The sequence below is a fragment of the Microtus oregoni genome, unplaced genomic scaffold, assembly GCF_018167655.1.
Source record: "Microtus oregoni isolate MIOR12 unplaced genomic scaffold, Mior012 000031F_ref0000149, whole genome shotgun sequence".
Taxonomy (NCBI): Eukaryota; Metazoa; Chordata; class Mammalia; order Rodentia; family Cricetidae; genus Microtus; species Microtus oregoni.
The window spans coordinates 21,287,389-21,304,425 of NW_024543090.1; the positions used below are offsets into that span (position 1 = coordinate 21,287,389).

The 17,037-nt window shown below is 43.0% G+C and overlaps 2 protein-coding genes across 7 annotated transcripts in view; both read left to right on the top strand.

The window, feature by feature from the left end:
• Mga (MAX dimerization protein MGA) overlaps window positions 1-7,031 on the top strand; it is a 62,961-nt gene extending 55,930 nt beyond the window's left edge. For all 4 annotated transcript variants that reach the window (XM_041678821.1, XM_041678822.1, XM_041678823.1 and 1 more), the window contains exons 22-23: window positions 292-468; window positions 1,915-7,031. In XM_041678821.1, the coding sequence (XP_041534755.1) occupies window positions 292-468; window positions 1,915-3,179 (1,442 nt within the window). In that variant the 3' untranslated portion in view covers window positions 3,180-7,031. The remainder of the gene's footprint in view (window positions 1-291; window positions 469-1,914) is intronic.
• A 3,888-nt stretch (window positions 7,032-10,919) lies between these two features.
• The window catches only part of Mapkbp1 (mitogen-activated protein kinase binding protein 1), a 53,686-nt gene continuing 47,568 nt past the window's right edge, over window positions 10,920-17,037 (top strand). For all 3 annotated transcript variants that reach the window (XM_041679028.1, XM_041679030.1, XM_041679029.1), the window contains exon 1: window positions 10,920-11,648. In XM_041679028.1, coding sequence (XP_041534962.1) covers window positions 11,532-11,648 — 117 coding nt within the window. In that variant the 5' untranslated portion in view covers window positions 10,920-11,531. The remainder of the gene's footprint in view (window positions 11,649-17,037) is intronic.

Genomic DNA, 17,037 nt, shown 5'->3' on the forward strand with positions numbered 1-17,037 from the left:
TTCTAAAATAAGAATTAATGTTAACATTGCAGAGTGAAATAATAGTGTTTTAAGAAAAGAGTTAAATGACCAGTTACCTGAATTCACAGATGGAAAGACACGAACTATGGCCTAGAAACTTGAATGACTTTTATAAGAGTATATAGAACAGGAAACCTGTGAATAGGCTTGTGTTTACCTTCATTTAAGCTCTCGTTGCATCTTTGAAGTCAGGGTTTACGGCTGCCTCTCTCTGGAGGATACCAGCATTAATTGAAAGTTTGTTTTATTAATTTTTCATTTTCTTTGCAGAAAATGCCTTGACTTCTAACACTTCACACTCCTCTGCCAACCTGGTGATGACTCCACAAGGACAGTTGCTTACCCTAAAAGGCCCCTTATTCTCAGGACCAGTGGTAGCTGTTCCTTCTGCTCTCTTAGATGCTGATCTAAAGCCTCAAGTTGCAAGTAGTACTATGGCTCAGTCAGGTATGTGGTGGTATCCTCTGTGGTTAGGAAAAAAAGATCCATGGTATCTCAGTGATAGGAAGCCTTTGGATCTGTTCTTTAGTGATCCAGAGTTGGTCTGTTGGCATTTGCCTTGGTAAGAAATCTAGCTTGATGGGAAGTTTTATTTTTACCTGTGATTTTAAACTGTTTTGTGAACTCTAGTGAAATTTTTAGCAGGGGAAGAATTAAAACGATGTCAAAATGGAATGATGATGTTGGCAGGGCCGATATTTATGTTTTTGGTATCGATCATTCATTGTTTTGTGTTGGCCTCAGAAGGGCTGTACTCCCTTGGTACCAGTCCAATGTGCTGCAGCCAGCGCAGCCTGGAAAGCCAAGACTGGCGGGGGAGGGGGGGTGCCGGGATTGAGACACGGAGGCTTCTTTTCAGGTGGAAGAACAGCAACCTTTATTTTGCCCAGCAACCTTTTATACCTCTACTCCTTCTGTGGAGACCCACTGGCCAGAAAGAACACAAACATCCTTGTCAATTACAGACCATAAGGAAGTTCTGCTGTCAGGGGGAGTGAGGGCAGCTGGATTACAACACAATGCTTGTTTTGAGTACCACTGTTTTCGCAGCAAAGACTAAAGTCTTATTTTGGTGGCTTGGGTTCCCAGCACTCAGACCTCCTTAAGAAAGGGTATTCTCGGGCTGAGAGATGGCTCAGAGGTTAAGAGCACTGCCTGTTCTTCCAAAGGTCCTGAGTTCAATTCCCAGCAACCACATGGTGGCTAACAACCATCTGTCATGAGATCTGGTGCCCTCTTCTGGCCTGCAGGCATACACGCAGACAGAATATTGTATACTTAATAAATAAATATATATTTAAAAAAAAAAAGAAAGGGTATTCTCATCACTCATGAAACTGTCGTGTTTTTGTTGCCATTACAACAGTTGCTTGTCTCTGCTGCCAAGTCTACTCTGGAGAACTCCCTTTTCTCTCACTATGCTGACCCTAGACTTCCATTTTGTCATCTAACTAGCAGTTAATTGGGTTAACAAAATAAAGGTGAATTTCTACCTTGGGGCAAGAATTAGCTTGACAGGCTGGACTTTTGATTGTGGCCTGTGCCTATAATTCCAGCACTCAGGAAACTAGGGCAAGATTTTTGTGAATTGGAGGCCCACCCTGGACTACATAGGAAAATTCTAAGTCTGTCTAAATTTAGGGCTGGGAATGTAGTTTAGTGATAGAACACTTGCCTAGTATAGGCAAAGCCCTGGGTTCTATAATTGGATGGAGCTATTACTAATAATGAAGTATCTTAGTGTCTTGCCTAGATTTTACTTGAGTTACTATTTCATCCATCTTTCTGATAAAAGTGGACTGATGAATTTAGGTAGAATGACTTGGGAAAGAGAGGAAGAGATAAGAAATTCTCATTACTATAAATCTAATGAATTTTATTTTTAATTTTCAGAGAATGATGACTTATTTATGATGCCACGAATTGTTAATGTGACATCATTGGCTGCAGAGGAAGAGTTAATAGATGTGGGTGGCAGCAAATACCCTCATGAAGTTCCTGATGGCAAGCCACTTGACCACCTGAGAGACATTGTTGGAAATGAAGCTAGCTCCTTAGTAGATACAGATAGAATCTCTTCCAGAGGAAACCATAGAGATGGCAGAACGGCCCGGGCTCCAACACAAGTGTTTTTGGCAAATAAGGATCCTGGGTTTCCACATGTAGTTGATGTTCCCAGTATGCAGGCTGCACAGGAGTTTGTACCTAAGAAGATTTCTGGTGATATGAGAGGACATCGGTATAAATGGAAAGAGTGTGAACTGAGAGGAGAGAGACTGAAGTCAAAGGAACCCCAGTTTCATAAATTAAAGATGAAGGAGCTCAAGGACTCAAGCATTGAGATGGAACTGAGGAAAGTAGCTTCAGCTATTGAGGATGCAGCCCTTGATCCCAGTGAGCTGCTGACTAACGTGGAAGATGAGGATGACACTGACGAGACACTGACTTCACTGCTCAATGAAATTGCCTTTCTTAATCAGCAACTAAATGATGACTCTGGCCTGGCTGAAATGCCTGATTCTATGGATTCAGAATTTCCAGAGGATGCTCAGCGAGCTTTTATCAATAAACTTGCTCCTGGGAACAGATCAACTTTCCAAGTTGGACACTTGGGAACGGGTTTGAAAGAGTTACCTGATGTCCAAGAGGAGAGTGAATCCATCAGCCCCCTCCTGTTGCACTTGGAAGATGATGACTTTTCTGAGAATGAAAAACAACTTGGGGATACAGCTTCTGAGCCAGATGTCCTTAAGATTGTTATCAACTCTGAGATGAAGGATTCTCTTGTTCCCCATAGGAAATCTAGTGATGGAGGGAAGAGTACTTCTGGTCTCCCTACAGAGCCTGAAGGTGTATCCTCACCTCCCATCCTACACATGAAGACTGGTCCAGAGAACAGCAACACAGATACTTTGTGGAGGCCTATGCCAAAATTGGCCCCTTTGGGTTTAAAAGCAGCTAATCCTCCTAGTGACGCAGATGGTCAAAGTCTCAAGGTGATGCCTTCCTTGGCACCTATAGCTGCCAAAGTTGGACATAAAATGAACTTAACAGGGAATGACCAGGAAGGCCGAGAGAACAAGGTGATGCCTACATTGGCACCTATTGTGGCTAAATTAGGCAGCTCTGGGATTCCATCAAGTTCTTCAGGGAAATGAACTCATTCATCCTCATACAGAAGCCAGGCTATGAGGGGGAATTGAATTTTACCTCCTTTCTCTGCAGGCATCTGTTTGTTTGTCTTATGGAACTATAATCTTTGACTTTGATTATGTGCGGATATTGATGGAGAAGGGGGGGTTAGGGTGCTGGTCCTGGTGTTTGAAATTCTGATCATGTTAAAAATGTTACCTCACTTGTGGTGCTGGGTCCCCCATCTTCTCTAAGAAGGTGCGATCCCTCTTGCCCAAGGAATTCATAATAAGAATCTGGCTCCATCGAGTACCCTGTTTTTTTTCCCCTGAGAAAATGCTTAAGACTTGGAATTACTATGAACTAAACTGTAAGTGATAATTATTAGGTCTAAATTCTGAGAATTGTGATACAGTTGTATAAAAGGAGCTAGAGAGAATTTTTAGTTATTATTTCAACAATAGGGCATGATAGTGCACACTTGTAATTCCACCACTAGAAGACTAAAGAGAGAGAATTGCAAGTTTGTATCTGTCCTGGTCTATAAAGGACCCCCCTACACACACACACCACAGATGGGGGGAAGGAAGAATTATGCTAGGTAGGATGGATACTATAGAATACCAAAGTGAAGGGTTTTTGTCATTCAACAGACTGTTTGATATCCTGAATAGCTGTTCCCTTACCCTTTCAGTCAAAATTATAAACTTTAAGCTTTCTAGTAAAGTAGGAATATACTTTTAACTTTTACTATTAATGTACTTATTTTGAGACACATAAAAAGAGATACTTCCTTGCTGTCTTTTGTGGTATTGAAAGATCCATTCATGATGCCAGGGGTTTCTACCCATTATTAGTTTTTTGAAGGTAGACATAGAGTCATTCGTTCCCTTTCCAAAATCATTGCCACTCCAGAAACAGCTAAAATGAAAAGCAGTTTCTCCCCAGACCAGAGGCCATAGCCAAAATAAAAATTTGTGAGGCTGGATATTTCCCAAATGGAACCAGCCTGTAGGTGCTTGAAGGTTTTGTTCACTGTCACCTGCACAGGATGTGACAAGAAAGGCGAGTCACAGTGGTCGTTCTTTACCAGGGACGCAAGGCAGTGTTTGAGTCACAAGATATATTTTTATCTGCTGCCATGGCATCAACGATCTGTAGAGCTTTTTCACTCAGTAACTGTCAGAATGTGAAGGACTGACAACCTGTAAAGATGAAGATATTTATATTTTTGTATAGTTGTTTTCATAGATTTCTCAAGGGATGAAGTTTTCAACCTAGAAGAGATTTGTATTGAGTATAGAAATGTTTCCTATCTAGTTTGTAAATAATCATGGTGCATTTGAGGGGTCTCTTGGAAGCTCCTGGGGCAAGAATCACTGTTCTGAAAATGTATAGACTGAGATTTAGCTGCTGCATTTTGCCTTTCTTAAATAATTATATTTTGGAATGTAACCCGTTCTGTCTTCAGTGACAGGATTTGCTTGTGTTGTAAAACACTTTAACACAAGTGCTTCCGGTGCCTGGGCCGTGCCTGGGTAATTCTATTTCTTTTACATCCTTGCCTTCTTTATCTCAAGTCCCACTCAGAGTATCTTCAGACCTAGGTTGTGAGACCAACTTTGGAATGAATCTAGCCAGTGAATGATTACTTCCATATTTGATTTCCTTTTTAGATTAACTCTGATAATCATCAGATTAAAATGATAAAATATCTTCCACTGCAAAATGCAGTGGTAGTAAATTCTTCATTGGTTTTATGCTGCTTGCCTTCCTGGACAGCTCATCAGCACTTAACCGTCCCTGTTTACTACAAAAGCCTGACATAGTAAAAACAGTATTTCTCAGCTTCTCCTTTGTCCTTTCTGTTCTTTACCCAGCTGACTTCATCCAATGCCTTAGCCAAGGAGTGCAGCACCTGTCACCCTTGCTACCAGCTGTCCTCGGAGACCTAGTTCTTTAGCCCGGGTATGGCAGTTTCCAGCAGTTTTATTGCCTGTTTCCTTCCCGTGTTTCCTTCTGGCTTTAGAAAGTCAGACAAGAAGCAGCAAGGAAGTGAATGATAATCCTCAGGAAAAGAAGGACCATGTATGTTAGCTCTAACACTTGTTTCTTTTTTCTCTTTTTTTTTCTTTTTTTTATAATTTGAAAAAAATAGGCAAAACAGGTCAGAGTTTATTCTTGATTGGAAAATACTTGGTTGCATTTATGAGAGATGTAGAAAGTTAGAAATGAAGTTTGGTTCTAGGTGTTCAGGGAAAGCTGCAGATGGTATTACAAACTCCCAAGATGCATTGTTCTTAAGACAGATTTAGGAGCTATCAGGGCTATTTGAGGAGGGCTTAGTCTTCAGAACAATCTTGTAGTCTTGACAGAAATCCAAAATCTCCCCCAAACTCCTACCCTTTGCATTAGGGTAACCTTACATTATGAGAAACTGGTCTATGAAAATTACATGTATGATTGTGAAAGGTGAAGTTAAGTGAAAACATTGGAGGAACCTGAAAAAAAACTCCCATCCTAGCTAAGCATGATCTCAGTAGACCAATCACTCGCCTTTTTATACACCTGTAAATAAATGGAATGTTTTTAAGAATATAATTATGTCAGATTTAGCATTTTCTTTTATATATTAAATATATATCTTTCATTTCTGCTTTTGAAAGTGATTATTTTTTTAGAAATAACAGGCTTGGCAGTTGAAAGGAAAGACATGTGAACCCAAAATAAACCAGTTATACTAATTAAATCAGAACTTGGTGTTGGGAGGTTTATGCCTGAATGGAGAATTCAATGTCCTCAGATACATTTGAGAGAGGATGCCATTGGAAGATCTTTTTAGAAGCTTCTTGTCCTTAAAGCTTTTTAAAAATGTGCCATTTGGGGAGACCTTTGGTGGTATAGCCCTTGCAGCATGTCTTATTGGGGACTTCAAAATTATGTACAATCTTAGGACAAATATTTACCATTCTTTAGTAAAAGCTAGTTTCAGCGTTGCCTTGGGAGAGCAATAGGACATAAACACAGTCTTTGTGGCTAGGGACAATAGTGTTCTTTTAAAATTTGTATATGTTCTTTTAAAATACGTATTCACGTGTGCCATGGTGCACATGTGAAAATCAATGGACAGCTTTGTGGATTCGCTTCTCTCCTACCAGGGATCAAACTCAGCTTGTCAAGCATTCACAGCAAAGACTTAACCTCACTGAGCCATCTTGATAGTCTAATAGATGTTCTTAAGCCAAGGTGTGAAGGGGTTTCATAATATTACAAAGTGTTCTTACGGGAGTCTTAAACATTGCTATTAAGATAATTAACAGATCAAATTTAGTTATATAAACTTCATAGAAGTGTTTACTTTGTGTACTTTTATAAGTGCAGTTGGTTTTTGTTCCCACAACATTATGGATGAAAATAGTAGGCCTTTTTTGTTTTTGGGTTTTTTGTTTTGTTTGTTTGTTTGTTTGTTTTTTTGAGAGGATCTCACTATACAACCCTGACTGGCCTGGAGATCAAGCTGGTATCAAACTCGCAGAGATTCACCTGGCTCTGCCCGCTGGGATTGAAGACGTGCCATCACACACATCTTTATACATTATTTTTGGCAAAGTTTCATACATTTTCCCTGACTGTAGTAGTTATTTATAGTGAAATTGTGTGATCAGTGTGCCTTGGACAAGTCTGCAAAATAGTGATATCTTTGTCTCTTCCAGAATTAAGCTGTGGATAGTGTAGGCAGCTCATTTTCAGGAACTTCAGGTTTATCCCTTCATTTCATGGAGAATTGCTGGTATTCAAGGAATCAATAAAATTGATTGAATAGAATTGTTGAAGAAAGTGCTATAAGGATCTTTTGATAGTCCCGTGTTGTATCCTTGCTAATTAAAACTCACATCCACATGGACTAGGAAAAGTGCTTCCCTCCCAAGTAAAAGTGCCAGGTGTGTAATCCCAGTACTGGGATCCCTGGGGTTCTCTGGCCAGCTAGACTAGCCAAATTGGTGAGCTCCAGACCAGTGAGAGACCCTGTCCCAAAAGTTTGGTGGCTTTCATGAGGATGGTACTAGAGCTGGTTCTCTGGTCTCCATGCTCCACATACAAATGCAGATGTACCTGCTTGCACAAACAAATTTACACATACATGAATGACTTAGTATATAGAAAATTAAAGCTAGGGCTGGTGAGATGGCTTGTTGGGCAGAGATACTTTCATTCAACTCTGGTGACCTGAGTTCAGTCCCCAGAAGGAGAAAAATCAGCTTCTACCACGAACTTGCACTGTGGTATGTGCAAACCCCTCAATGTAGAAATAACAACAACAAAACCATTTTATAGTCTGTTGTATGTAGTTTAGGCCATCCAGGACTGCGTAGTTAAACCCTGTCTTCTAAAAAGAGACTTGGTACATCCCTTTAATCCCAGGACTTGGGAGGTCAGAGAGGCAGGTGAGTTCAAGGCTGGCCTATTCTATATAGTGAGTTTCAGGCTAGCCAGAGAGAACATAGTGAGGCGAAGGTAGGTAGAATTATTGCCTGTAGATGAAGAAGGTGATATATATATATATATATATATATATATATGAAATAAAATTAATACACAATTTTAAAATCTCTAATTTTAGTATATTTAAAACTGGTTTGCAGAGACACAGTTTTAGGCAGCAGTGATAGATGTGGGGTTAGGAGGCTAAACCATAACAAGGTGAAAATTTAAGACAAAATATTCTTTCATTGTAGACTGCTCATAAGATAGCACCATCACCAGTAGGAAAGCAGCTTTAGAAACATTGACTTGAAAGCTATTTTCTTTACAACTGCATTCATTAGTCTCAAGCTTTCTCACAGTACCTTGAATGTAAAGGTGCTCAATAAATATTTGGGTTGATGAGCAAATATTTACTCTAGCATGTTAATTTTCTAGGACCTCTGCATCTTATTTGCCTAGGATGAGTTCTAAAATCTTAACTAATAATTTTAAACAAGACTACTATAACAGTCTCAGGCTGGAGAGATGGCTCAGCAGTTAAGAGCACACTGGTTGCTCTTCCAGTGGTCCTGAGTTCAATTCACAACCACATGGTGGCTCAGAATCATCTGTAATGAGATCTTGTGCCCTCTTCTGATCTGCAGGCATACATGCAGACAGAACACTACATAATAAATAAGAATCACTAAATACTATAGCATCTCAACATCTGGAGACCTTGAACACCATGTATATTTGCTTTGGACATGCACAACCAGCACATCCGCGTGGAGGTCAGATGGAAAGAAGGATGACGTTTGTAAAGGGAGTCGCTTCTCTTCACTCGTACATAAAAGAGAACACTTTCAACCTGCTGCCATACTAGCATCTCAAAGGAGCATGGTACTTAGACGGCTTGCTTGGATTGGGAAGAATTTTTAAAGTTATTTTTAGCCTTAGCCTGAAAATACACAATTTCAGTAGTTATAATCCCTCATGTTTTCTGTTTTTCAACTGAGTATCATCTTTAGACAAGGAAAGCAATCACTTAGATTTGTCCATGCAGTTCAGATCAAATGAGAGTAATGGTGTGTGTGTGTGTGTGTGTGTAGCTAAAGTAGTTTTGGATGAGAAATTACACTTTGTAAACCCATCCACTAGCATTGAAAGAGAAGTGAGAATACCTATTAGTAAATAGAAATTTGCCTAAACGTGTGCAGCAAAGACCAGGTTCTGTAGCAACTAAATGAAAACACCAGGTGGCGCCATTTATTAGTGTTACAGCAGGTCAAATCACAAATTATTAATAGTGCTGAGTTAAAGAATCCGTTGTTTCTATAGTTATATGATCATTCCTGTCTTCCGGTTTAGACAATTAATTTGGAAGTCCCGTTTTAAGTTTCACTAGATCTATGATGTGTGGTTCAAAGGCTAGAGGCCTAAGGCCTCTGGTTACTATTGCCAGTTGGTAGTATCCTTGATGCCTGTATCAATATCCTTGATGCCTGTATCAACGGGTGAGATTTATACGTTTGCTTTTAATACATAGCTGTATAGAACACAGGTATCTTCCTGTTTGAACATTGGTTGTTCAATTATCGCTAAACACTGATATTAGGGATCCTTACCCCTTGCAAACCTACCATCTCCAGTAATTCAGAGCCTGGAATAGGAGACACATCAGTGTATACTGTTAGGTACAGGTCTTTGGCGATATCCTTTTTAGAAAGCAATTTCTCTTACTTTTCTGCCTCTTTCTCTTTTCTCCCCCCCCCCCCCCATGTCTCTCTCCCTCCCTCTCTCCCTCCGTCTCTCCCTACTTACTTCTTCCGTGTCTTTTGGTTTTTCGAGACAGGGTTCCTCTGTGTAGTTTAGGAGCCGGTTATGTAGACCAGGCTGGCTCAGAACTCACAGAGATCCGCCTGCTTCTGCCTCTGGAGTGCTGGGATTAAAGTCCGACTTCACCACTGTCCCGCGGCAATTCCTTTTTTTAAAATTTATGTATGTGGAGGGGCCGTGTGCATGCCTTTAATCCCAGCACTCGGGAGGCAGAGGCAGGCCTGGTCTACAGGAGCTAGTTCCAGGCCAGGCTCCAAAGCTACAGAGAAACCGTGTCTCGAAAAGAAGAAAAAAAAGTTATATATATATGGGTGGGTGTTTTGCCTACTCTTATGTTTATGCATCCATGTGACTGGTGCCTATAGAGGAGAGGCCAGGAGAGGGCGACAAATCCCCTGGAATGGTTATGAGGTGCCATGAGGGTGTTGGTAATTAAACCTGAATCTTCTGGAAAAGAAACGAGTGCTCTTAATCTCTGACCCATCTCATCTGTTCAGTGCCCCCCGCCCCAGGTAATTTCTTGAAGTAGTTAGATGGGACGTTCTAAAGCTTCTAAAATTAAACTGACTTACATATCTATGAAGCATGAGTTTGTTGACATTTCTCCTATCTCCACGAACTAGGAAAAACAAAACAAAAAACCCGATAGCAAATTTCATATCGGTAAGTGTCAGCCCTAGGGGTGTTTGGAAAGAAAAGATCTGGAGTAGCAAACTACTGTTAACGCTGTGGATAAAGGCTGTCGGTGGCTAACGAAATGATGGAAGGTATCGTGGGTGCATTCATTTACTTTCTATGTTCGCAGTCTACCTAAGGCTCTGTTGTGGGCTTGAAGCTTCCGTCATTAACAGGTTGTTCAGTTCTAAAATATGTGAGTTGAGTTACTCCACTTGCGTCATTGTGTTAGTCTGGCTGTAATCACAAACCATTCCAACCGTGTTAAATCCCAGCAGTTGGAGTGGAAAGGAGTTCTTTTGGCTGCATCCCAGCTTTTCTTTTCTTTTTTCTTTCTTTCTTCCTTCCTTTCTTTTTTTTTTTTTTTTTTTTTTTTTTTTTTTACGAGTTAGGAATTAAATTTCAGCGGTGGTCTCAGGCCTACCAAATACCAACTTTAGGCCTAGGGGCGTGGTTATCGTCTTGGGAATCTGGGAAGGTCTCTGGGGGACCAGACCTGATAATACCGTAAAAGGCCTGGTTCTCTCAATTCTAAAGCCATGTTATGTTGACCTTGCTATAAGAGCGGTACCCACAATTATACTGTGCAGAATCCCGAGACCTCCGCTTCCACAGTTCATTTCTTGGCTCCGCCCCACAGGCGTCGATCGTCCAATCAGGAACTAATCTTCTGCAGACCGCACCCTCTTCCCTAGGCCCCGCCTCCCGGCGCCGCTCGGCCCAGGCTCTAGTTCGCGTTTTGAGCCGCTGGTGCCACCATAGCCGCTACTGCTGCGGCTGCCGCGGCGGAGCTGAAGCCGTCGAGCGCGATGCCCGAGGGCGCTGTGAGCTGGGCCTGAGCGAACGGGGGCGCTGACGAGTATTGAGGGCTTTTGGAGCGGGTGGTGGGTGTCGGGGGATTGGAAGCGAGCTCCCAAGGCCAGGGTGGGGGAGGGAGGCTCCCGTATCAGATCGGGTCAGCACGATCCCGGGCGGCCAGCACGGTGTCCCGGCCCCCAGCGGACCGCTCGGGTGACTTCGGCGGCCTCCTCCCTTGGACACCGCAGTTACCATGGGAACACTTGGGCTGTAACCGGCGCCAAACCCTCTTAGAACCCATCCCATTCTTCAGTTGAACGCCTCTGGCTGGCGTGGGCCTGACATTTCTCCACTCTAGGGGGTCGTCCTTCCTAAGAAATCTAGCTGGCTAGGTTGGGGATGAGGCGTGAGAAAGAACAGGGCAATGCCCAGAGTAAGAGCGGCTGACAGGCAGAAGACACCTACTGTGATGCCAAGGTTGCTTCTGCCATCTCAAGCCAGTGAAAGTGCATATCCGAAGGCCCTGCTGATAGAGAAGGCAGTACCACTGTTGAGACAAGTCCTAAGGCTAGGCCAGGGACTGTCCTTAGGGGCTTCTCCTTATGATGGCTGGGGAAGGGTCGACCATTACCAGCCGTATCAAGAACTTGCTGAGGTCCCCATCCATCAAATTGCGCAGAAGTAAAGCAGGAAACCGGCGAGAAGACCTCAGCTCCAAGGTGAGTCCTACTGGGAGCCACCTTTTTCAACTCTACCCTCTGTTGCACCTTTTTATTTTTTCACCTTTCTCTTTCTTGGGGGAAAAAAGATAATGAAATTCCTCTGTTGGCTCTAAAAGATCAAACGTGTTTATCTCTAACAACCTGATTTGAAGTTGGATGAACAACAGCGCGCGTGGGTGGGCATGCTGAGACTCAACCATGGGAAGATATGCATAGGACCTCAGTTCAAACTACGTGTGTGCTTGGGGAAGCTAGTTGACATGTTATGACTCAGTTTCTCTTCTTGGAAGAGGACAGTGAGATCACCTAGCTGTGAATAATGGGGATGTATTAGTGTAACAGTTGGGGTTATGCCAGCTATACTTGCTTAAAGAAATACACTGAAACACTTCATCAGAGATACCAAAACAATTTTATGACAAGCTTGATGATGCATGCCTGTAATCCCAGCACTAGCGAGTCAGAGGCAACTTCAATCTGGTCTATATAACAAATTCCAGGCCAGCCAGAGCTACATGGTTAGACCCTGTCCTGTCTAAAAAAGGTGAAGAAGGTTGGACTGGCAAGATGGCTCAGCTGGTAAGGACACTTGTTAACAAGCCTGATCTCCGGATTTGTACTTCTCGGGCTCACGTGATGGAAGGAGTAAACCAACGCCTAGGAGCGGTTCTCTGACCTCCGCACATGCATGCACACACGCACGCCCACAAAGAAATGAATGTATTTTTTTTAGATTTATTTATTATGTATACAACTTTCTGCCTCCATGTATACCCTCACGCCGGGGCGGGGGGAAGGGGGCAGATCTCATTACAGATGGTTTGGAGCCACCATGTGGTTGCTGGGAATTAAACTCAGGACCTCTGGAAGATCAGACAGTGCTCTTAACCACTGAGCCATCTCTCCAGCCCTGAATGTATTTTTTTTTAATCTCTTCTAAATTTATTTAACTGGAACTTTGCTTCTTGGTTTCTCATATAATGTGAAGGAGCCAAGTGTGTGCCAGAAAGACAGCTTCACTGGTTGGTGCTTATACACAGCTCATCCTGGTTACTGTGTGCCCGCATCCTTTTCTGGACAAATGTTACATGGTTCTGTCTGGGTTCACACTCTACAAACCACAGTGTCCCTGGTGCTGGGACTCTGGCATGCCCATCTTATGCTTTATTCAGCTGCTGATCCCCACAATTTTGGGCATACAACAGTAGAATACATTTATTTACTCTCTTGAGGGAATCTTGAGCATTGTCTACAGGATCAGATTAGGTTTTGTGTCTTATTAGCAGCCTGCAAACACAATAGCTTTGTAGTACAGGGTTGCTACCCACAGAGGCCTTTGAGACAGCAGCATTTTATTGCCTTGCCTGTGACTCTTCGGAGATGATCAACCCTGCTGAGGAAAGACTTAGAGTTTAATACACAACATGACAGAGTTCTTGGAGGACTTACTGCATCCTTTAGCAGAGCTGTCATTGCTTTGGTAAAGTGAACAGCTTTCCTGTATATTCTAGCAGGGATTCTATTGAATTAAAATTTGCCACATTTTTGTGGTAGTGGTTAGGACCTTTTTCAAGGACCCTCATTAATAATTGTGCCTATTCTCTAGAGGCAGAAGAATGAGCCCTCCAACTTAGAAACTCTTAGCTACAGCTCTCTTTTCCCATCCCTTTTTAAAAAGCTTTTATTTATCATTATCATACTGTGATGTGTGAGCAGGTGCACATGTGCCAATGGTGTTGTTGTGGAGGTCAACATGGCAAGCACTTTTACCTGCCAAGTCACCTGGCTGACCCAAAAGATGTATCCTAAGCTGCCCTCCAACACCTGATCCTCCTGCCTCTGCCTCCTCAGCATATCCTATCGCCATACACCACCACAACGGGCACCTTTGCTGCTTCAGGTCTGTCGTCACTAATGTGTTGTTCTGGAAATACGCACTAAGTTGTCAAAGGAATTACAGGGGCAGGAGTTCAGGAGAGACTTGATGGAGCAAGGGATGTTTGCACTGTTGAGTCCTGAGGCAAGAGAGGGTCACTCTAGGAAAACAGTGACAGAAAACCATCTCTGGCATCACCATTTAACATCCTTGTTCCAAGTAGGAAGTCAGTGCTGACCTTTTAAATGGTGTGACTGAGCATGAGCTGTCTTTGTGTACCTGGCACATGACCTTCTTCCATGAAGGCTTTCTACTTAGGGTTGTTGTAAAAGCTTGCCTTATGACCCACATAAGACCTGGCCCGTGTGTTTCCCTAATGCATGGTAACTAAGGTAACTATGGCATGGATTTGTGGAGACTTAATTTTGTTTTGTTTTGTTTTATGAGACATGGGTCTCAATATGACCCAGACTGGCCTGGAACTTCCCATGTAGCCCAGACTGGCTTTAAATTGGAGATCCTCCTGCCTCAGCCTCCTGCGTGCTGGGATAGTTATATTATACCACTGCACCTGACCATGGTAGCTAATCTTGAAACAAAACTTGAAGATAAAAAGATAAAAAGGGTTGAAGATAAGAAAGGAGGGATAGAATGGCATTGTGCAGCTCCTAACTCAGGTAGATTCCTGTTTTAATTTTTTTTTTTTTGAGACAAGATCTTGTTATCCAGTAGCCCAGGCAGCCCTCAGACTTGTGATTCTCTTGCTTTGGATCATACCATTCTGTATTACAAAATTATCCACTTATTTGTAGCTCTGTCTCCATATCTTCCAGAACAGAGGGACGTCTCTGATTAGTTCTGTTACTTTGAAACTAATTTCTAGTTGTCCTTTTATGTGTGTCTTCGATTGCTAAAGACAACAGAGAACTTGTTCCTTACAGTGTGAGCTACACAGTGGGTAGGAAGGTAGCACGTGGCTGAGACAAAGATGTCTACGCAGATGAGCTGGATGTCCAGAGGATAAGAGATGAGCAGGAAGAGTTATGTCCTCCCGAGAAGTCAAAACCTGGGGTAATGGGATGGCTGAAAGGAACTAGAGAGGACACTGCTCCTTAAGGGCTTTTTCTTTAGGAGAGAGCCATTTAAAATATGGTTAAGTATGGCTTAAAGCTGAGACGAGAGAGCCAGGAGTAAAGGTGGGGTTTAATGACTCTAGGGGGAGTACATGAGCTGAGCAAGGAGAGTTTATCAAGTTTTGTCATAGGGAAGGCTCTTTCTACAGTGGAGTAAAGTCGAGAAGACCAGTAGGCTATGCCATGCCAGGTCTGCAGACTCTTGAAGAGCTGGCCGCTCTCTTCAGTTGTAAACCTTTCAAGCCCAGATCCTGGGTGTTTGTCACTTCCCGCCTCCCGTCTCCGCTGAGGCTGTGTTTTCTTTAGGAATAAAATGTGTGTGCTCTTGGTAGCTAATCCTTTTCTCTCCCCCTCTTTTCCTAAAGTTTCTGGAGATTTTTGTGTAGAGGGAGCCTGGGTGGTTCTATTTTTACAAGGGACAGAAATGGACTGAGGCTGAGCAGGCAGGATTGAAGTTAGGGACACAAAAGGATTCCTGTACTAAGTGGTAGTTTTAAAAACATCTTTCTTAGTCACTGTTAATCTGGTCTAGGTTGTATATTATTTGTTCAGATTTTCTTCTAGCCCAGCTTTATGATTGTACAGCTATTCTTGTTCTTTTCCTGTATGATTATATGCTGTTGCTTTGGGCCTTTAGTATGCGGTTGCTCTAAAGAGTGTGTAGGTAGGTTTCATGAAAGAGTGAAGACTAGCAATAGTCTAATTTCAGCCTTTGCCTCAGTATTTGAGCCCAGATATTAGTATCAAAAGCCTTTTCTGCCTTTTTGGTAGCGGGAAACATACTTATTTTCAAAGCACATGTCAATCCTAAGCTCTAGCTTGAGGCTAACAGCTTGGGAGAATGGTTAGCAGGGCCTCAGACTATTAACATTTAAGAAATAGCATTCAGTTGGTAGAGTGCTTTCTTAACATGCACGAAACCCTAGGCCCCACCCTCAGCACCATGTAAACCAGAGTAGCACACATCGAAATCCCAGCATATGGAAGGTTGATGTCAGCCTGGATTATACGAAACACTGTCTCGAAAAAGGAAGAAAGTAAGTAAACCCTGTTCCAGGACCCATTCTCCTATTACAGAATCAGAGCCTCTTGGAGTGGAGTTTGGTAGCTGTGTATATATTAAGTTGTGTGAGAAGCCCACTCTCAGTTATAGTACTTATGGCCAAAGTACTATGTCCCTGACATCTGTTGGCTTCATAGCCAAATCCTTACTGAAGTTTATTGACAGTACACCAGTCCAGCTTGGGACTCATGCTCTTTTCCTTGAGTGGATTTTTATTCTTGTCTGTCTTCTAGACTTCTAGCTGTGTAAACTGTCGGGGTGGCTCTAACAGAATTCACTGCTGTGAGGGCAGACCTTAGAGTCAGTTGTCTCACTAAGACAGTTCCCCAGGATAGCATCTATGAGCCCGTGCCAGCTCTCTGTCTCACTGTCCTTCCTAGGAATGAACAGACTTTATTGTGGGATATATACTCTCTGAACTCTCTCTCCACTTGGGATAGATGATCGGAATAGCGGTCTCTCAGCCAGTAGCTTAGCACTTCCCTCCCCACAACGCTCTGTTTTCCTGCCTCAGCCTCCCCAGAATTGTGGGCACTTGCCACCGTGCCTGGCTGTGGTGCACTGTGGTGCTGAGGCTGATCAAGTGTTGTGAGACCCCGGGAACAGGTGCTGCGCTTGAACAGCTCTACTTTCTGGTTTTGTGATCATCTCCCTGCTGGTGCCCCAAGCCCTTAAAATGGTTCTTACTGAGAGAGTCCTCTTTCCTGAACCCATAACACCTCTTCCTTCACTGTCTAAAAATATCCTGGCCTCTTCAGGCTGAGTGTCTCCAGAGACACTGCTCATCTCCTTGGCTGCTCACTCCAGAGTCCCTCTCACTTAGCTGGTTAGGCCAAGTTGTCCTGCTGGATCAGCCTTTAGTAATTTTTTTTTCTTTTGCAGTGCCAGGATTAAACCCAGAGAATTGATTGGTTAGGCAAACACCATACCACCACACTCTATCATGTCCCCAAGCTCCACCTTCACCCCATCTCACTAATTGGACCTTGGAATTTCTCACTTGGCCTCCATTTGTCACCTGTGTGCTTTCATTTCTTGATGAGTGAGGAGCACAGGTGACGGTGAGGAGCACAGGTGAAGGTGAGGAGCACAGGTGAAGGTGAGGAGCACAGGTGAAGGTGAGGAGCACAGGTGAAGGTGAGGAGCACAGGTGACGTGAGGAGCACAGGTGAAGGTGAGGAGCACAGGTGAGGGTGGGGCCTCTGCCTGACTCTGCCCCACCCCCAAGCCCCTTGATTCTCCGGCTGGACTTGGAACTGTTATCACTGCCCTTTGGAGAACAGTCAAGGGCTTGAAATCTGGGACTATGTTTAT